We start from the raw sequence: 21,893 nt of genomic DNA on the forward strand, positions 1-21,893 counted from the left end.
GTTTGCCCTTATTCTGTTTTCAGGATTAGTAGTTTTGGCCAGATAAAACCACACAAACCCCATGAAGCTTATGAGTCAGCTTTCTAATATGCCCTTGTTTTGCTGAGAAATAATGGGGAAAACATTACTAGAAGAAAACACCTAAAATGACAGAAACATCAAAGTATAGAAATGAATGGGAAAGAGAGATGAAATTTAATTTGGATAATGGGGAAAAACTCAGAGGCAAATGCTCAGTGAGCTTACATTTCCCTTCCCTATGCCTTATTAAAGAGGAAGATCATAACAAGAGATGCAAATAAACTGTCACTGCATGAAGCAAAATTATATCTATAACATCAGTTCAGTGAGAATAGTGGAGCAAGCTAGTACTGATGGGAAGCTGGCATTGTTACCTACTAGATAAAAGGAATCCAGATGCAGCTATTTACACTAACTCCACCAGTGCAAGCAGGAACAAATAAAGGCTTGCTATCATTTGGTCTAATAGCCTACAAAATACATAAGAAAGCTTTCAATTTTCAAATCATTACAGGCTGACCACACCAGAGGAGTATCCTTCAATGTCTAAAAGGGGAGCAACTGGTTCACGACTAAGGGTGAGTACTTTGCCCATGCCATCTGAGGAATAGCACAGATGACAAATGCAGATGTGCCCATGAAGAGTATGTCTACACAGAAGCGAACCCCCCAGCCTGGGGCTGACGGACTCTAGAGCTCTAAAAATAACTGTCTAGGCAGTGCTTTGAAGTTGTGGCTTGGGCTGGAGCCTGGGCTGTGAAGGTGAGGCAACCTCAAAGCACTAACTGTACAGCTGTTCTCAGAGAGCTATGGTGAGCCCCACTAGACCAAGTCTGTTGAACCAGGCTGGGGGGCTCTCTTCCAAGGGCTGCACAGATATACCCCAACTTACCCTGTCTGACTGGTAGACAGGCCATGGTGCAATATAGAACAGTGAAATGATGCTGCAAAATAAGAAAGTTATACACAGAAAAACAAAATAATTATATTAGAGAAGTTTCTGTACCTGGCCATTCCCAGACTGGAAAAGTTGGAAGGGACTATCAACACATCAATCCTGGAAAAGGGGTGGGTACCCAATATAGCATGAGCAGCTGACAGGCACTGAGGAATCAGCTCAAGAAGGATCTCTGCACAACGATCCTTAAGGCACCATGGAGCAAAGACTCGATGAGGAATGACTAGCTGAGAACTGGCATCAGGATTTTGGAAACGGCAAGGATATGCCACATGACCACAGCTCCCTTCGATCAACCTGACAATACCACAAAATAAAATGGTTTAGTTTGACATTACAAATACATGTAGTTAAATATGTGTGCAGGAGGTGAGGAATTTCTGCAGACATCAAGGACCTAAAGCTACAGATAGGTCACATGCAAAGTTGGCTCTTTTGTATGCTCACACTGTTCATGTCAATGCAGTAGTGAAAAACCGCAGGCAAAATTATTATTGATATGCTTGGGTAGAACTGATTTGGCCACTCCAATCTAAAATAAATGAAAGTGGTAACATCTTGTTTTACAGATGTCAAAAGAACATGCTTGCAAAATGCATTCACTATTCAAGACAAAACTTTGTGTATGTTTGCATTTTATAAAAAATAAATACAGAAAAGTAAATGGACAAGAAAAAAAGATACAGCTCAAACTAAAGCAAAGATTCAGAGAGTTCCTAAGCTAAATATTTTTGAAACACTTAAATATTTAACCAAGTTACAAAGACAGGATTTACTTTTGTCAAAGAAAAGAGATCTGATTCATACTAAAATCAAAGTTCAATTTTTTAAATTAAAAATTCTTCAGACAAACTGTAAAAAATTGTTCCTATTACACAAAATAGCAGATTTAAATTCAGTCATAGCACAACACAAACCCTCTCTTTGGTTTCAAGTTGCAACTTGGGAGGCTGATTTATTGTAAGCACTAGGAACAGTACTATTTGCAGGATCAGCCTCCAAACTAGTACTTTTCTGTAAGCTATTTGCTGAATTGATGGCATGTAGCTAGCTGAGTTAATAACAATGAAATAACACCAAGAATGACATTCTTTTAAATCTACTTGGTTAATTTACCTAGGTCAGAGCACAATTAGTAAAGTTGAAATTTGACAAGGTTTTCTTTTTAGGAGGTTTGCTTTTAAGATATATTGGATATATTTCACATTTCAGAGGAGTTTATACAATTTTAATGTCCAATGTATCTAGAGCTTGAAATACAATGTGCTCGGGTAGCAAAATCAGAATAGATAAATCCCATTTTAAAATTCACTTCTTTAAGGAATCCTTCTTTACGGTCCTTCTCACCAAAATATCTGCTCATTGTTCAGTACCTGACCTACTGTCCCATGATTTATGTTTCTCTTGTCTACCTTTGGCGCTCCACTCCGGAAACTGTTGTTACTCTAGGGAGGGCTGGCTAGCGAACACTGTCTCCCTTCAGGCAGTGTCCTTGTGTCTTTCTATCATTTGCAAAGCAAATAATACATACAACTCCTTCAAGAGCAGGTATCTGAACTGGAACTGACACTTGTATCCAGTTATTTATGAGATATTCACTTTATGCCACCTACAATCAAAATATTTTAACATCACTTTATAAAGTTTGATAGAAAAAAATATTAAAGATGTTTGAAATGGTGGAGCAATACGAGGGAAAGAAAAGTTATGAACAGTTTTAGTTTTCACATCAAGAAGAAGCAAATTAATACCTCCAGAGGGGGATAATGACTTGGATGAGAAGGAAATAGATTATAAAGTTGCTTGTAAATAACAGGAGGCATATTTATGCCTCTTTTCCCCTTTTTTATTGAGAACCAGTGTAATTGACTAAATAGCCAGCTGATGTTCCATTACATACAGGGACAGCATTATCATAATAATTATTTGTGTCTGATAGCTCCCACTATGTGCTAAAGGTGCTATACAAACACAAAAAAGACAAGTGATACAGACGGTGGGGAAAAGGTATACAACATCCAAGTCAGGAGGTGGTTGGCTACATCCTCATAATATATGTTTTAATAAAGTGAGGATTCTAGGAGGAAACTGCGTGCAAAAAGGGATAGTTACATTGTGGGCCAGTTCAAGGAGGACAGAGTGGCAAGAAGATAACTGTGAGAAAAGCAGACAGCATATTAAGGGTGGCAGGGGGATCACTGGTGGAGCAGTGGGGACAGGATAAACACATCTAATATTCTCAGCAATGTCAAATGTGAGGAATGAGATATTGTTTGGAGGTACACAGAACATTCATAGAATCATAGAACTGGAAGGGACCTTGAGAGGTCACTTGTGGCAGGACTAAGTATTATCTAGACCATTCCTGACAGGTGTTTGTCTAACCTACTCTTAAAAATTTCCAATAATGGAGATTCCTCAACCTCTCAAGGCAATTTATTCCAGTGCTTAACCACCCTGACAGTTAGGAAGTTTTTCCTAATATCCAACCTAAATTTTCCTTTCTGCAATTTAAGCCAATTGCTTCTTGTCCTAACCTCAGAGGATAAGAAAAACAATTCTTCCTCCTCCTCCTCGTAACAACCTTTTACATACTTGAAAACATATCATGTCCCCTCTGTCTTCTCTTTTCCAGATTAAACAAACCCAATTTTTTCAATCTTCCCTCATAGGTCATGTTTTCTAGACCTTCAATCAGTTTTGTCACTCTTCTCTGGACTTTCTCCAATTTGTCCACATCCTTCCTGAAATGTGGTGCCCAGAACTGGACAGTCACATCAGGAAAGCTTGCTTTTATAAAGAAGGTAAAACATAGGCCCCAGAGGATTTTTCATTAGTGAAGAAACTTCTCTATCGTTCAGATACAATTTGCTTGTTTCTAAATTGCTGTGATTCAGCCTCCAACTGACATGGAACAACTGACTCCCGTGGCCTGCAGCTGAACTACTGACTCCCATGGCCAACATGACTGAACTCCCATGAGGGAGAGTAAAAAAAAAACAAAAAACTACAAATGGAAAATACTTGCTCTTGCAGACTATTGCACACAAAACTCTTTACTGAAAAAAAAAGCTTCATGTAGTCCTTAAAGCATCAAGAGTCCTCTTATCTATTCCTTCCCTTACCACTAACTATGTGACCTGGGGCACATAGCTTAAATTCTCTGTGCCTCAGTCTACCCATTTGTAAAATGGAGATAGTAATGTTTACCTATCACACTGGGTTGTTGTGACTCTTAATTTATGTCTCAAATGCTATGAAATCCCTGGATCAAAAAGGGAAAAACAAACAAATAAAATCATCATCATATTTAAAGGTACTTGAATAACTGAATTTTCCCTTTGTCACTACAACTAACAACATATTTTATTGCCGCAAATCAGCAACAGTTACAGATCATAAAGCATTATATATATTAAAGCAGAATGTACACTGTAAAATAATTACAGCATATGCCTTTCTATAGAGGCAATATACAACATATCACATTACAAATAGTGTGACAAAGTTCCTGCTCTACCTTGGTGGGTCTTGCACTTATTGGTGGATTTGGTTGCCTTGGAGCTTCATGGCAGCCCTCAGCTTGGCCATATTTCTGAACCCACAGTCCAGGTCGACGACTCCTGTGTCTAACCAGGAGTTGGGAGGTCTGGAGGGAACCCAGGCCTGCCCTCTACTCTGGGTTCCAGCCCAGGGCCCTGTGGAATACAGCTGTCTAGAGTGCCTCCTGGAACAGCTGTGCGACAGCTACAACTCCCTGGGCTACTTCCCCATGGCCTCCTCCCAACACCTTCTTTATCCTCACCATAGGACCTTCCTCCTGGTGTCTGATAATGCTTGTACACCTCAGTCCACATTCTCACTCTCAGCTCCTAGCACCTCTTGCTCCCAGCTCCTCACACACACCACAAACTGAAGTGAGCTCTTTTTTAAACCCATGTTGGGGACACTGGGGCATGGCCACTAGGTAACTCGAGGGGATGGAAGACCACAATTGTCGATGAAGCCCCCTCGCACTAGGCCCAGGTGTCCTTGGCCCCCCTCCCGCCTGGAGGCACTCGCAGCAGCTCTGCGTACTAGGCCCAAGTGTCCTTGGCCCCCCCACCTGGAGGCACACACAGCAGTTATGCTGAGGATCTGCAACAATATGTTGCAGAGTCAGATTGCCTGAAACTAAGCAAGGCCAAACAGGGCAGATATGGAAGAACAATGCTGAATAAAGCTGCTTTATGTATAGTTTAACAAATGATACAGAGAATCAGGGAACTAGCTGGGAACTGGATTGGCTGGCTATATGGATACTTGGGGCAGCTTGCTTTGGATAAGTACGCTGGGAAAAAGGATGTATAAAAGCCTGTGTAACTTCCTGCTCTGTGTGCAGGATTTGAGATTTTATTCTCCCTGTACCTTTTTGCAGCTGCAAATAAACTTTTCTGCTTCTCCACCCCGTTGTGATTATTGGGTGTAGCACACCGGGTAACGAACCACTCAAGCTGTTGTTCAGCCTCTCGGCACTGGGTGCCGGCAACAGCTTTTGGCGTCCCTGGGTGGGCGACGAGGCTGCAATTTAGCCTTGCCTGGACCCTTCCTGGAGGTCTAGGATTGTGGCGAGAACCGACGCCCAGCGCGCACCGGTTCATCGGGGGCCTCGTAGGAGACGCGATTTGATCGACCCCAGAGGGCACAACGGTGCAACGCACTCATATAGTGGAGAAGCAGTTGTGGACGGTGGTGAAGAACCGGTCCCTTAGACATGGGGGAGGAGCAGCTGCAGGCCACGGTGAAGAACCGGTCCCTTGGATAAGGTAGGAACCTTTTAAAATCCGGATTATATGCTCTGTTGGAACCTGGGGACGCCCAGAGTTACCCTGTAGGTATGGGACAGGGACAGAGCTCAGGGGTTAGGGCACAGTGTATGCCCCTAGAGTGCATTCTAGCAAACTGGAAGGTATTTGGTGCAGATCCGATGACTAAGAGCCAATTAAAACGATTCTGTACAGTTGACTGGCCTCAATATCAACTAGAGGACCAGGAGTGGTGGCCACCAGGAGGGTCAATTAATTACAACACGATCCTTCAGTTACTCCTGTTCTGTCAGAGAACAAGGAAATGGAATGAACATATGTATGCGCATTTGTTTCTGACTTTATGTACTCAACCAGATATTTTACAGCGCTGTAATCTGACTCTGACTGGTTCGGTAGCAGCTAATGTTAGTCCCCAGACCCCAACTGTAATGGCAGAGCCGGTGTCCCCTTCGGCCCCTACACCCACACCTTGTAAGTCCCCAATGGTTGGCCTATACCCCTTAATCACCGAAACTAAAGTCGCCCGGTCTGGATTGGACAGGCATCTGGCCACGACTATGCAGGTTTATACTCATGTGCCCTTTAGTCCTGTGGATTTGGCTGCTTTCAAAGCACAGGCAGGAGAGTTTTCCACCAACCCAAGCAGGTTTATATCAGTCTTTGAGGGGTGGCTCAGTAGTCACAAGCCGGACTGGGATGATTGTAACATCCTCCTGCAAACCCTTTTGTCTGAGGTTGAAAGACAACAGGTTGTGTCCAAGGCAAGGGAGGAGGTGCAGAGACGGTACGACCAGGATCATATTAATGTCCCTGACCCGGATGCACAAGTCCCCCGAGCAGACCCCAGGTGGGATCCAAATGATCATGGGGATATGACCCGCCTTACCTTCTATAAGGAGTTGCTTTTACATGGACTCCGTCACTCGGCTGTCCGACATAATAATTGGGCAAAGCCATATGAAGTAATGCAGGATTTAAAAGAAAGCCCAGGGGCCTTTCTACAGCGTATTCGGGACACCATTCGACAGAACACTAATGCAGACCCCGATGATCAGGCAACTGAGTCAATTATTAAGGGAATTTTTACGAGCAGAGCAGCCCGATATTAAGAGAAAGTTACAAAAAAAGGAGGATTTAATGGACATGACCATGGCACAAATCTTAGAGACTGCAAACCGAGCTTATAGTCTGAGAGAGACAAAGAAGGAGAGAAAGCAAGTGAGACTGATGGTAACAGCGGTACAGCCCGGCACTAAGAGAAGTGGCCGGGGAGATAGGGGCCGTGGACGCGACCGTCCGGGCCCGCAGGAGAGATGACTGGGTTGCAACCAGTGTGCCCTGTGTCGACAGGAGGGACACTAAAAAAATAAGTGCCCAAAAAGAAAAGAAAAGGGGGGTGCCCCTATGATGGCGATGGTGGAGCAGGAATAGGGGTGTCAGGGGAGACGGACCACCCTACCCCCAGAACCCCAAGTAAAGATGGGGTGGGAAGCTCAGAAATAGATTTTTTAGTGGACTCTGGAGCTGCCCGAACTGCCATAAATCAGCCTCTTCAGTTGCCAGTAGCAGATTCCCTTACTGTGGTGGGAGCCACAGGCAGGGACACCAAGTGCCCAGTGTATGCCCCAGCGGAATGCGCTTTGGGAAACAGGACTATATCCCACAAGCTGGTATACCTCCCTGAGTGTCCAACACCTCTGCTGGGACGGGATCTACTTTCTCGCCTCGGTGCCACCCTGCATTTTACCGAAGACGAAATAACCCTTACCTTACCCCCTGAGAATGCATGGATCATGACCCTTGCAGTTGAACCCTCAGCCATGCAAGCCCCAGAATGGAGCCCGTGGGAAGACCAGGTGTACCCCCTCGTGTGGGCATCAGGGATTCCAGGAAAGGCCACCCACCACACCCCCATTACTATTCAGCTTATACCAGGGAAAGGCCCAGTGCAAGTAAAACAGTATCCAATCAAGAGGGAAGCCAGAGAAGGTTTACAGGAAACTATAGATCGATTCCTAATGTATGGTATTCTCCGGGAATGTCAGTCAGCCTGGAACACTCCCATTCTACCCGTACAGAAGCCTGATGGCACGTATCGGCTGGTACAGGACCTAAGGGCAGTCAATGAACGGGTTAAGACTCTGCACCCTCTTGTCCCTAACCCGTACACCTTATTGGCTTCTATAGGGGGACAGTATACCCATTTTTCAGTCCTTGATCTGAAAGATGTTTTCTTTACCATCCCAGTTGCCACCCCGTCACAGGAGATGATCTCCTTCGAGTGGGAGGACCGAAAAAGGGTTAAAAAGCAACTTTGCTGGACAGTGTTGGCCCAGGGATTTAAAAACTCCCCCACCCTCTTTGGCCAGGCTCTGGCCAGGGACCTACAGGAGTGGGATAATGAGGAGGCCCTCCTTCTGCAGTATGTAGATGATTTGTTAATTGCCACTGTGGGCCAAACACCCTGCCTTAAAGCCACCGTGAGCCTCCTGAATTTTACTGGACTCCGGGGATATCAGGTAGCACGGAGTAAGGCTCAAATTACCCTCCCAGAGGTACGGTACCTCGGGTTTCACATACGGCAAGGGGAGCGTCAGCTTTCAAGCGAAAGAAAGGAAGCTATCTGTCAAGTTCCTACCCCAAGTAACCGTAAGCGGCTCAGGGCATTTCTGGGTATGGCAGGCTTTTGCAGGATATGGATCCCAGAGTTTGGACTGTGGGCTAAACCCCTGTACGGCTGTGTAAAAGGAGCGGATCGTGACCCCTTCTATTGGACCCCAGAGGCTGATAGGGCATTTAAAATCCTGAAAAGAAAATTGATGGAAGCCCTGGCTCTGGGCCTGCCGGATCTCTCTAAGCCGTTTCAGTTGTATGTACATGAACGAAGGGGGGTGGCCCTAGGAGTGCTTACACAGCTGTTAGGAGCATGGAGACATCCCGTGGCTTATTTTTCTAAGCAATTGGATCAGGTTGCAAAGGGTTGGCCGGCACGTTTACAGGCAGTCGCAGCTACTGCCCTATTGCTTGAGGAAGCCGAGAAGCTAACATTGGGAGGGGTTATGCAAATCTATACTCCCCATATGGTCCGAACCTTATTGGATGTAAAAGAAGAGCTTTGGCTCACCCAGGCTCAGATTGCTCCGTACCAGGCTAAGCTGTTAGAGAACTCTGAAGTCACCTTACAGCCTTGCCCCTCCCTTAACCCAGCCACCCTCTTGCCAGAAACAGAGGAACAGAAACATGACTGTTTAGAGATCATAGATGTCCAGTACTCCAGCCGTCCGGATTTAAAGGATGTACCCTCCCAAATGCAGATTATGAGTGGTACACTGATGGTAGCAGTACTGTAATAGATGGGCAAAGGAGGGCGGGTTATGCTGTTGTGACCTTCCATGACACCGTGGAAGCTGAAGGTTTGCCTGCTGGGACCTCTGCCCAGCTTGCCGAACTGATAGCCCTGACCCGTGCACTTGAACTGTCAAAAGGAAAGCGGGTCAACATTTTTACTGATTCAAAGTATGCTTTTGGTGTGCTGCATGCTCATGCTGGCCTATGGAAGCAAAGGGGAATGCTGACAGCCCAAGGCTCCACAGTCGAGTACGGGCCCCAAATCCTCCAGCTCCTAGAAGCCGTACAACTTCCCTCGGAAGTGGCGGTGGTACACTGTAAAGCCCATCAAAGGGAGGATCAAGATGTGGCCAGAGGTAACGCTTGGGCAGATAGAGAGGCTAAGCATGCTGCCACCCTGCCATCCCCTCAGACTGAGAACGCCCATATGCATGCCCTTATCCCATCAGTGGGGGAACTTCCAACCCCTCAGTACTCTGGGGAGGAGAGACAGCTAACTGACAAACTCGGTCTCCGGGAAAAGGAGGGATGGCTCCATTCCCCAGAAGGGAAGGTCCTCTTACCAAAGGGCCTAATCCAGCCAGTGCTGCAGAAACTACATCAAACCACTCATGCTGGCAGGGAAGCACTTATCCAACTAATGGGAAAATACTTTATCACTTCCGGACTCCGACCCCTGGCTGCCCAGGTACAAGCAGACTGCTTAGTCTGCCAAAAGAATAACCCCCGACCGGGACATCCTGTGCCACCAGCTGCCCTAGAACCCACTCCGGGCCCTGGACAAGTGTGGCAAATAGACTTTACTGAGTTTCCCCGGACCCAAGCGTTCAAATATCTCCTTGTTATAGTGGATCGGTTCAGCGGATGGCCAGAAGCCTTCCCATGCCGTAACTGCACTGCCAGAACAGTGGCCCTCAAGTTTGTTAAGGAGATCATTCCTCGCTTTGGACTCCCCCTGTGGATGGAATCTGACAACGGGACACACTTCACGTCAAAAATCATTCAAAGCATCTCACATGCCTTACAGATCCCCTGGAAACTCCATACGCCCTGGAGACCGCAAGCCAGTGGTGTAGTGGAGCGTACCAATCAGACCCTTAAACAGCATCTCTCAAAAGTGTGCCAAGAAGCCTCACTGCGATGGCCTGATGCTTTGCCCCTCTTCCTACTCCGTATCCGCGTTCTCCCAAAGGGTAGATTAGGGCTCAGTCCCTTTGAAATTATGTTTGGAAGGGCATGGCCTATGAATGGCACCCCAGTTCTGTCAGGGGAATGGGAGTTGGGTAATGTTTTTTTGTCACAGTATATGTGTTCCCTGTCTGCTGTTCTCTTGTCTCTTCACAGGTATACCAAGGATTCCCAGCCTCTCCCCTTGGACACTCCCATCCACTCATTACAGCCTGGTGACTCTGTGCTTGTTCGCACCTGGAAAGACGAGCCTCTCCAGGAAAAGTGGAAAGGACCCTATACCGTCCTGCTGATCTCCCATACAGCGGCAAAGATCGAGGGACACAAGAACTGGATCCATCACTCTCGTCTGAAGGCAGTACCCGCCCCCTCGTCAGCAGAACAGTGGACCGTCCAACCTGCTGACTCCTCATCTAGTGCCTATCTCGGGCTAAAGCTACTGTTTAAAAGACACAAATAGCGGGCACCTTAATGCTAAAATGGGCCCACCCAGGTACTGGAGACCCTGGGTTGGAAAGACTCTGGTGATAATTAATTAGGTAACATTGTTATTCTCTGTATTGGTATTTCCAAACTGTGCACATCGGGAGCATAACTCCTTTGTTTTGCTTGCGCACCATGTTGCTAATTTAACAAACCAGACTGATTGCTGGGTATGTGCTCCAACTCAACTATCCCCCAAAACGGGAATGTCCCTTGACATGCTGCCCTTGACCCTAGCAGAATTAGCCACCACCAAAGAGCAGTAAAGAACGGACTCGCCGTTCTGGAACAAGACCTCTTTACAGCAGGCCGCCTATCAGGACCAGGAATATTCAGTTGCAGTACTCACTGAGGGAGTGTTATGTTTTACCCGAAACCAATCTGATCACTATGGGCATCCTGTGGGAAAAAGCTCCTGTGTTATTACACAGTGGGCTGATGGGTATTGGATAAAGACCAACAGGGGAGGCTAACAGTGTGGGTGTAATGGTTCCTCCCCTTTTAGGGAAACTCTTACAAATAATCTTATCACAAAAAAGGGGTTTGGAAATGTAACTTGCCGTCCAGTTAACATCTCCAATGTAGCAAGCCAATGGTGGGTTTGTAGTGGTCCCTATGGCGAGTGTAATTTGAACGGCACAATTAGAAATGCCCCCACTTATACCCAATCAGGAGGATGGGATGCCCCCCTAGGGGCATATGAACTGTTTGGAAAAGCAGCCTTAAATATCCCAGGAATCCCCTTAAGAAACAGTCCTTACTGGGCCCTACAGGGTCACTATTTTGTATGTGGCCGAAAGGCTTACAAGGTGCTGCCAGCCAACTGGACAGGTAGTTGTTATATAGCTCATGGAGTTCCTCATCTTTCCATAACTGCCACACTGCCCAAGGGAAAGATTAGAAATGCCCGAGACACCTCTGTTGAGTCACGAGAAAAGACCCTGCGGCGACTGACTACAGCATTGGAGGGCAATATGAAGAATCCCCTCACAACCGAGAAGCTTGTAGGGTGCTCTGTACGGGGAATAGCGCCACTGTTTACCGGGCCAGCCATGGCATGCATAGGCCACTATACTATAAGACTGCAGATGGTACTTGAGAAGGTGGCCTTAGAGTTAGAGGACTCGGTTAGTGATTTAGGGTCAGCAGTAAAAAAATTAAATAAAGAGATACAGCAACTCAGGACGTTTTCCCTCCAAAACAGGCTGGCTTTGGACTATCTCTTGGCATCCCAAGGAGGGGTTTGTGCCCTCATCGGGCCCCGATGTTGTGTATATGTAAATGATAGCAGTTAGGAGATCTATGAAAAGGTGATACAGGCTGAGGCCCATGCCCGAGCCGGAGCACAGGCTGCTTATACTGCCCCAGAGAATGATTGGTTGCAAACCTTGTTTTCAGGCTGGGGTTTGTCGTCTTGGCTTGGTGGTTTATTTAGCCTGCTATTGAAAATTCTCTTTCCTGTATTGCTTGTATTATGCTGTGCAGTATCATGTGTTAGGGCCCTTTTGCAAAAGTTAATAAGTCACTCTCTTCAGGGCTATCACAAAGTGCTTATGCAAAGTCCTATTGTAAAGAAATAAGTTGCCCAAGTGAGAAAACTCAGAGCCAAGGTTGTTGAGTGTTCTCAAAGGGGGGAGTTGTTGGGGACACTGGGGCATGGCCACTAGGTAACTCGAGGGGATGGAAGACCACAATTGTCGATGAAGCCCCCTCGCACTAGGCCCAGGTGTCCTTGCCCCCCCCCTCCCCACCTGGAGGCACTCACAGCAGCTCTGCGTACTAGGCCCAAGTGTCCTTGGCCCCCCCACCTGGAGGCAAACACAGCAGTTATGCTGAGGCTCTGCAACAATATGTTGCAGAGTCAGATTGCCTGAAACTAAGCAAGGCCAAACAGGGAAGATATGGAAGAACAATGCTGAATAAAGCTGCTTTATGTATAGTTTAACAAATGATACAGAGAATCAGGGAACTAGCTGGGAACTGGATTGGCTGGCTATATGGATACTTGGGGCAGCTTGCTATTGGATAAGTATGCTGGGAAAAAGGATGTACAAAAGCCTGTGTAACTTCCTGCTCTGTGTGCAGGATTTGAGATTTTATTCTCCCTGTACCTTTTTACAGCTGCAAATAAACTTTTCTGCTTCTCCACCCCCTTGTGATTATTGGGTGTACCACACCGGGTAACGAACCACTCAAGTTGTTGTTCAGCCTCTTGGCACTGGGTGCCGGCAACACCCAGGTGACCTGATTAGCCTGTCTTAATTGATTCTAGCAGCTCCTTGATTAGAACACCTACAGCTAATCAGCCTGTCTGTCTTAATTGTCTCCAGAAGATTCCTGATTGTTCTGGAACCTTCCCTGTTACCTTACCCAGGGAAAAGGGACCTACTTAGCCTGCTCTCCTGCTGCTGCCCTCTGGCCTGGGCTTTCCTTGCTTTTTGCCCCTGCTTTCAGCTTCCCCCCTGACCGGGCCAGACGCTCTCCCCTCTTTCTTTTCTTTTTGTTGTTTTTTTTCTCTTTCTCTGCTGTTCCTAGAGTGCTGGCCGGCTGCCAGCTGGCTGTTAGCCCCGCCCCGCCTACCCTCAGACATGGTGCTGCTCCAGCTGAAACCCCCCACCCCGAGAGTGGGGGGGGGCCTGCCGACCCGCTTCCCTGAAGCGGGGGAGTGGAAGGACCCAGCCCCCAGACCCAGCCGCTTGCTGTTTGTCTGTGGATCCGTCTCCTGTCGAGAGGACTCTTATCACTTGCTCTGGCATTTCTGGAATGCAAAAAAGAAAACCTGGAACAAACAGAGAAAAAGCAGTCCACTAGAGGAACACCGCCCAGGGAATCTACAAATCGCCGTGGAGGAGGCCTAAGACTGAGTAACTTTCGAACTGTGCTCTCACGTGGGGGGAGGCCTTGACTGTGTCTTGACTGTGTCTTAACTGTGTTTGTAGGGACACGGGGGGTGTGGCATGGAGCTGCCCCCCGATCCATCTGTGTCCTCCCAACCCCCACAATACGATCTTCACCCCCCCAACTCTACCATCTTTGCTGGCTAACATCTGCCTCTGGACTCAGCTGCTCGCCCTGATTTCACTGTGGGCTAGAAGCACCAGCCAACCAAACAGGACTCTCTGGACAAGCGTATGGTGGTTCATGTGCCCTCCCCCCCCGAATTGTCCACCCCACAGCTTGTCCCTTTCTACCTGACCCCAACTCCTGTTAATCACCTGCCACCGCCCCTGCTGGGGCATCGGCAATGGAGGGCACCGGGGTGACCTCCGCCACTGCCATGCCCATCGCTTCCCCACATTCTAGGGAACCCCCCAGCTGGCGGGAAAGGCCAGGGCAAGAAGGGGAAGGGCGACGCTAAAACCACGGGGCCCCCCATGGCAGGGGCCACCCCCACTGCTGCAGTCCCACCACCAACCATGGCGTCCTCCCCGGCTACCCCCTCCACCAGCTCTGCAGCTGTCCCTCCTTCAGCCCCCAGGATGTATGCCTGGACGGCGGCAGCCCCCCCGCCTGCCGCCTCATCATCTCTCCCGCCCACCATCTCCACCACCATCAATAGCGGCCGGGGCCCCTTTCCCACCATGACAAAGAAGCACGGTGTCTGATGCCTTCTGGTGCCCGCCTCGCCCCACGTTGAGACCTACATGCGGGCGTTGGCGAGGGTGGTGGGGCCCTCGGCCATTGTGGCGGCCTCCAAAATGTATGGGAAGGTCGTTTTCTTCTTGGCATCGGAGGCTGCTGCCCAGGAAGCGGTGGAGAGGGGCCTGGCAGTGGGGGGGGGTGTTTGTCCCCCTAGAGCCACTAGAGGACCTGGGCATCCACCTGGTCCTGACCTCTGTCCCTCCTTTTCTCCCCAATGCTGCCTTGTTACCCGCCCTTTCCACCCTGGGGAAACCTGTTTCTGTTATCAGCCCTCTCCCGTTGGGCTGCAAGGACCTCACCCTTCGTCACATCTTTTCCTTCCGCCGTCAAGTGCAGCTTCTACTGCCGTCGGCGGCGCGTGATGGAGAGGCGCTCGAGGGGTCCTTCCTAGTCCCCAACCAGGGGGCCCGTTACCGGGTGTATTTCTCCATGGGGGAAGCCCGGTGCTACCTCTGCCGTGCATCAGGGCATGTCCGGAGGGACTACCCCTTAGCCCGGCAAGGAGGGGCATCTGGGATCCCCGAGACCCGGCAGGACATCGGCCCTGTCATTGCCGATGCCCCTGGCCGCCCGATACCTGAACCCGCCCCTCCTCCTCTTCGGACCACCGCTGCTCCCACTCAGGCCCAAGGGGCACCTCCCCCACAACGCCCAGATGAGCGGGAGGCTCTGGTGGGGCCTATAGAGGAGGGTGTGGCAGAGATACCACCAGGCATGGGAAGAGCCTGCCCCAGGGAGAATCCTCCCTCCCTTATGCCGCCCCACCATCCCACCCCTAAGTCCCTGAGCCATCGCCTTTACCCACTGACAGGACCCCTGCTAACCAACCCCCAGATGATGCCATGGAGGGTTGGGCCCTAGTCCAGGGGAAGCGAGGCAAGCGGAAGGCTCGAGCTCCGCCTCATTTACCCGAGGCGGAGGCCCCCTGGAAGACCAGGAAGGGGGGCACCGATGCCGAACCTTCCGCTTTGCCCACAAGTGCATCCCATCCACCGGTGTCAGCCGGGAAAGACGTGGTAGCACCGGAGCGTAGTGTCTCCCCTCCACGGGAGACCCTGCCGTCCTAGACCCTTGAGGAAGCCCCTTCTGTCCTGACACTACCCGAAGCCCCTGTGAACCCTGAGGCAACCATCGGGGCGGGTGCCAGCGGGGAGAACCCCGGAGTGACGGAAAGTGTCCTCTCTTCCATGTTCGAGGAGATTGAGGCCCTAGATCTGACCCCGGTTGCCCGGGGGAGGACGACCTTTTGCCAGCAAACCTCGATTTGGGCGACTTCACTCCACTCCTCTTTTCCCCATGCTCCCTCCCCCTAACTACTGCTTCTGCTCCCACCTCCGAGGAGCCCCTGGACTCCTTCATCGACCTGGCCGCTGACAGCACCCCGCTGACGACCACCGAGCCTGCTCAGGTGGCAGCCAGCGCCACGCGGCCAGGACACAAGTTGCCAGGGGCACCCCCCGTTGGTGCGGAGCAATCGCCTTCCTTCCTAGGTGGGGACCCAACAGAAGATAATCCACCTCGTGATGCTGTGGCCGCTAAATCCACCATAGAGCCCGCAGCCGGTATCACTGAGAGCTCCCTCCCCACCCCTTTAACCCTCGAGCCTGATCGGGACACACCACCATCCAGCTACTTGCCTCCCGAAACCCAGAACCTCGCCTCTGCCCCTGCCCCTATCCAGTCTACCTCCTGCGATATTATCGCTGCCCCTGGGGCTGTCTCTTTCCCTTTTCCAACCGCTGACCCCCAGGGAGCGGCCTTTGTGTTCTCCTGCCCCGACCCATTAAGGGCTGCTATTTTCCCTCCACCGCCCCCTATCGCCCCAGGGCTTGAGGCGGGCCTAGAAGCTCCAGCCCATCAGGCACCCCGTCAGGGGTCTACACCCTGCTTGCCCATTTTAGTGGGCCACAGGGCTGCACCAAGGGCGCCGCCGGGGAACAACTGGGAAACTGTAACCCCACCCCACCATGAGCTGCGAGGAGAGCTGCAGAAGTTTTTAGAGGCTGTCTGTGGCTCCTGCAGCAAGGTACAACTTGCTCTCCAGCGATGGGGGGACTTTTTTCAAATCCTCCGGGCCACAAGGGCCCTTATGGGGGAAGGTAAAGGGATGGAGAAGCAGGATGCCGTGGCCTACTGGCGGGTCCATATCTTCCGTGACCAATTACTCACCTAGGAGATGGGTCAAGGACTGTTGCGCGGCCCACTGCGGGATGCGAGCAGCCCTGCCAGTGAGGATCCCCCCCGGCCCTCCCCATGACACCTCTCATCATCGCAACATTGAACACGCGGGGTTGCAGGATGGCTCTCCGCAGGTCCCAAGTGCTCTCCTTCCTTCAGGAGGGAGGGTACTCTGTGATTTTCCTGTAGGAGACCCATACGGATCCGAACGCTGAAGATAGTTGGCGACTGGAGTGGGGGGATAGGGTCTACTTTAGCCAAGCCACTGTTTCGCAGGCTGGAGTGGGGACCCTGTTCTCCCCTGACCTAATGCCCGAGGTGCTAGGGGTCGCCGAGGCCGTGCTGGGTCGCCTGCTGCACCTCCAGGTCCGTATAGAGGGGCTCGTGGTTAACCTCGTTAATGTCTATGCCCCGACGTCGGGCCCGGAGCGGCTGCAATTCTATCAGCAGGCGTCCACCTCCCTCGGCACCTTAGATTCTCACGAGTGCCTGGTCCTGGGAGGGGATTTTAATACTACCCTCGAGGAGCAAGACCGCTCAGGGACCGAGCAGAGCCCGGCCGCCGTGGACACCCTCCGGGAGATAGTTGAACATCACTCCCTAGTAAACATCTGGCATGACCACCACCCAGATGACACTTCCACGTTCACCTTTGTCCAGGTGGAAACCCATTGGTCGAGCCACTCCCGGTTGGACTGCATTTATTTATCACGCTTCCATCTCTCACGAGCCCACTCCTCCAGCATTCGGCTGGCCCCATTTTCTGACCATCACCTAGCCACCATGACAGCCTCCCTCTGTGCGGAGAGGCCGGGGCCAGCCTACTGGCATTTTACCAACAGCCTGTTGGAGGATGAGGACTTTGTGACGTCCTTCCGGGAATTCTGGCTGGCCTGGCGAGGGCAGCAGCGTGTCTTTCCCTAGGCGCGGCGATGGTGGGACCCGGGGAAGATGCGCGCCAGGCTTTTCTGCCTCGACTACACCCGGGGCACCAGCCGACGGAGAAATGCGGCGATAGAGCAGTTGGAACGGGAGGTCTTAGAGCTGGAGGCGTCTGGCCGCCAACGCCAAGGACCCGCTCCTCTGCGGAGTGTGCCAGGAGAAGCAGGAGGAGCTCCGGGCCCTTGAGGACCATCGGGCCCGGGGTGCCTTTGTTCAATCCCGCATCCGCCTCCTTCGGGAGATGGATCGCGGCTCCCGCTTCTTCTATGCCCTGGAGAAAACGAGGGGGGCCAAGAAACACGTCACCTGCCTCCTGGCAGAAGACGGCACCCCCTCACGGAACTGGCGGAGACATGCAGGAGGGCCCGAGCCTTCTACGCAAGTCTTTTCTTCCTGGATCCGACCGACCCTGGTGCTTGCAGAGTGCTCTGGGAGGAGCTCCCTACGGTCAGCGTGAGCGACCGAAACCGGCTAGAGTTGCCTCTGTCTCTGGCCGAGTTCTTGGAAGCCCTCCGTCGTATGCCCACTAATAAGTCTTCAGGCATGAACGGGCTGACCATGGAGTTCTACCGCGTGTTTTGGGACGTCCTCGGCCCAGACCTAGTCACTGTCTGGGCCGAGTCTCTGCAGAGCGAGGTCCTCCCTCTTTCGTGCATGCGAGCTGTGCTCGCCTTACTGCCGAAGAAGGGGGACCTCTGCGATTTACGAAATTGGCATCCTGTCTCGCTCCTCAGCACGGACTACAAAATCGTAGCGAAAGCAATCTCGCTGCGGCTAGGGTCTGTGCTGGCAGATGTGATCCACCCAGACCAGACCTACACCGTCCCGGACCGCAGTATCTTTGATAACCTATTTCTGGTTCGGGACCTTTTGGAACTCAGGCGTAGAGACGGTCTGTCGTTTGCCCTCCTGTCCCTAGATCAGGAGAAGGCGTTCGATAGGGTGGACCACGGTTACCTCCTGAGCACTCTGCGAGCGTTTGGCTTCGGACCCCAGTTTGTGGGTTTTCTCCGGGTGCTGTATGCCTCCACAGAGTGTCTGGTTAAGCTCAACTGGACCCTGACCGAACCGGTCAGCTTTGGGCGAGGAGTACGGCAGGGGTGCCCCCTCTCGGGCCAGCTGTACGCTCTGGCGACCAAGCCCTTCCTCTGCCTCCTCTGCAGGAGGTTGACAGGGTTGGTGCTGTGGGAGCCGGCTGGTCCTGTTGGCGTACGCTGATGACGTGCTCCTCGTGGTCCAGGACTTGGGTGACTTGGCACGGGTGGAGGCTTGCCAAGCCATCTATTTGGCAGCCTCCTCTGCCCGGGTCAACTGGGTCAAGAGCTGTGGCTTGGCGGTAGGAAAGCTTCCCTCCCACCCACGCTTCAGACCATCCGGTGGAGCACGGGTCTGCTGCTCTACCTCGGCGTTTACCTTTCTGCCACACTTCCCTCTCCGCCGGAGAACTGGGAAAATTTAGAGCGCAGGGTGATAGAGCGGCTCCGGAAATGGACGGGACTACTCCTATGTCTCTCCCTTCATGGGACAGCGCTGATGCTTAATCAACTAATCCTGTCCAAGCTCTGGTACCGGGTCAACACCCTGGTCCCCGCCCCAGGTTTCCTGACCAACCTCCAGACATCGATTCTGGGGTTCTTTTGGTCAGGAATGCACTGGGCCCCTGTAGGGGTTCTTCATCTACCCCTGAAGGAAGGAGGACAGGGAATGAAGTGTCTGCACACTTAGGTCTGCGTCTTCTGCCTCCAGGCCCTACAGAGGCTCCTTTATAGTGCAGGCAGTTCAGCGTGGAGCATACTGGCGCATGCCATCCTGCGCCGCATCCGAGGACTCCAATATAACCGGCAGCTGTTTTATCTCTGTTCAGGAGGTCTTCTGCGAGACCTCTCCAGGCTGCCGGTCTTCTACCAGGACCTCCTCCGGACTTGGAAAAGGTTTTTAATGACCAGGTCCGTGGCGGCCACTGAGGGGGCAGATCTCCTCGCGGAGACCCTGCTATACAACCCCCAGTTCCATGTGCACGTGGCAGAGTCCTGCTCGGTGTGCCAGAGCCTGATCCTGGCAGAAGTCATGAGAGTCGGAGACCTCCTGAACTACGACTGGGGAGACTGGCTGGATCCCCTGATGCTCGCTCAGCGCATGGGGCTCTCCAGACCTCGTACCCCCCCGGCGCAAACTTCAGGAGGTGAAGGCTGCTTTGCCGCCCGCTACTCGAGCTTACCTCGACCGGGTCCTGCTCGCAGGCACGCCCTGCCCACCCTCTATCCCAGGCCCGCCGGACCTTTTAATTGGAACCCTGCCCTGCAGATCCAATCGACCCCCTCACCCCTTTACGGCGAGCCGGCTGCATGAACTGCAGCCAGTATGCTTCTAAACCTCACCAAGGAAACATCATTACATGCTCGTACTCCACACCCTTCACGCCCTCACCCTAGTGTCCTACCCCGACATAGAGTGGCGAGACCTTCTGCCACCTTTGGAGGGTGAGCAGCCCCGGTGGGCCAGCCTATATTCCACCTTGGTTCCAAGGCCCATTGGGGATATCAGTTGGCAGCTCCTTCACAGAGCTGTGACCACGGGCACGTACTTGGCGTGGTTCAACCCCATCCCAGATACTTGTCCATTTTGCGGTGTGAGGGAAACCCTGGTGCACATATATTTGGAGTGCGCCAGGCTGCAGCCCCTGTTCCGGCTCCTCACAAATCTTTTATTATGTTTTTGGCTGAATTTTCCCCTCGTCTTTTTATTTATGCACTCCCCATCCATGGCCTCACAAAGTCGTGGGATCTCCTAGTTAACCTCCTCCTGGCCCTGGCTAAAACGGCCATCTATAAAACCAGAGAGAGGAGGTTAGCCGATGGAGTTTCCTGTGACTGTGGGGCCGTTTTCCGATCCTCAGTCCGTTCACGTATCTGGGCAGAGTTCCTCTGGGCGGCATCCACTGACTCCCTTGATGCTTTTGAGGAGCAGTGGGCTCTGTCTGAGGCTCTCTCCTAGGTGTCCCCATCCGGCTCCCTTTGTTTTGACCCTTTGATTGGGGGAGAGAGTAAGGAGCCCCAGCCATTGCTGCTGCGGACACCACCACCTTAGAGGGGTCCTTTCACATGAGGGTGCATGTGGCCCCCCCGCGGGTTGTACACCCCACAGCGTGCCCCTTTTGTTGGGTGCTTTCAGAGGAGGGCATTGTTGGTGACACTCGTGCATGACGCCAGGTAACTCGAGGGGGTGGCAGACCTCGAGAGTCGATGAAGCCCCCTCGGTCTGGACCACTAGGTAACTCAGAAGGGTGGACGACCATGAGAGTCGAGGAAGCCCCCCGCTCTGGGCCCAGGCAAGCTTGAACACTTCCCTCCCCTGAAGCTAATGAGAAAACAATTGTGATTGGTTGCTGTGTTACACATTGCATATGCTGTTGTTTTGTTTTGTACTTGTGTTATGCAAATAAAAAAACACTTTTGCTTAAAAAAAAAAAATTACTCTCCTATAGCTGTCTAACCCGACCCTGTCACATTGGATAAACATGTAATATTTGTATTGATTTATGTAATGTGTGTAATTTTTCTCTCTTTCACAATATTTAATAAAAACCTCAAAGAATCAGGAATTAATAAAATTACTCTCCTATAGCCATCTGGCCTGACCCTGTCACAATAGGTAAACATGCAATGATTCCTAAAACTTATCTAAATGCATAAAATTTCAAAGTTTCAAACTGCATTTTTCATATCTCACTTTTGGGAAGAAAAAAGAAAAAGAGAAAAGCTCCATCTCTAAAGTTTCACGAGGAAGTGCTGTTAGAATTAAGAGAGCACTGACCCAGCAGAAATGCTTAACCTAAGAGCCCCTTAAGAAATCACCATTTTATCCTCAATATGCAGAGTCTGATTACTGTATTTAAGCAGTGACATATTCACAATCTGTATGGAAACAGAAGTAACTGGAACCAAAACAGCTTGAGTAACCTACAAAGCAATCTAACAGGCAAGAAACTTTTTATTCAGTTCTTAACTGAATGAAAACAGAAAGGATGTCAGGATTTTGCAAAGCAGACGGTTATAGAAGAGGAGATAATGTGCAGAGCTTAAATATTCTGTTAACTAGGCTGAACACATGTAGAAACTAATTGTCATATTCCATTAACCTAATTTTTTCTACATAAGCAACACCCCCTTGGCCCATCCTTTGCCCCTCGACTTACTTGCCTACGATTTCTTTCTACTCTGATTAGACATGTTCTGCTGTGGTCCCTCTGCTAAGACGATTCACTTTCATGGTTCACAGAATAAATGGAATGTTCACTCAAATGTTTATTTTTTAGTAATATCCTA

General features: G+C 50.7%; 1 protein-coding gene across 10 annotated transcripts in view; it reads right to left on the reverse strand.

Annotated features, from left to right (window-relative positions):
• AOPEP (aminopeptidase O (putative)) overlaps positions 1 to 21,893 on the reverse strand; it is a 387,253-nt gene that overhangs the window by 269,039 nt on the left and 96,321 nt on the right. For all 10 annotated transcript variants that reach the window (XM_073344962.1, XM_073344964.1, XM_073344963.1 and 7 more), the window contains one exon: positions 1,028 to 1,276. In XM_073344962.1, the coding sequence (XP_073201063.1) occupies positions 1,028 to 1,276 (249 nt within the window). The remainder of the gene's footprint in view (positions 1 to 1,027; positions 1,277 to 21,893) is intronic.

The sequence above is a fragment of the Lepidochelys kempii genome, chromosome 5, assembly GCF_965140265.1.
Source record: "Lepidochelys kempii isolate rLepKem1 chromosome 5, rLepKem1.hap2, whole genome shotgun sequence".
NCBI classification, from domain to species: domain Eukaryota; kingdom Metazoa; phylum Chordata; order Testudines; family Cheloniidae; genus Lepidochelys; species Lepidochelys kempii.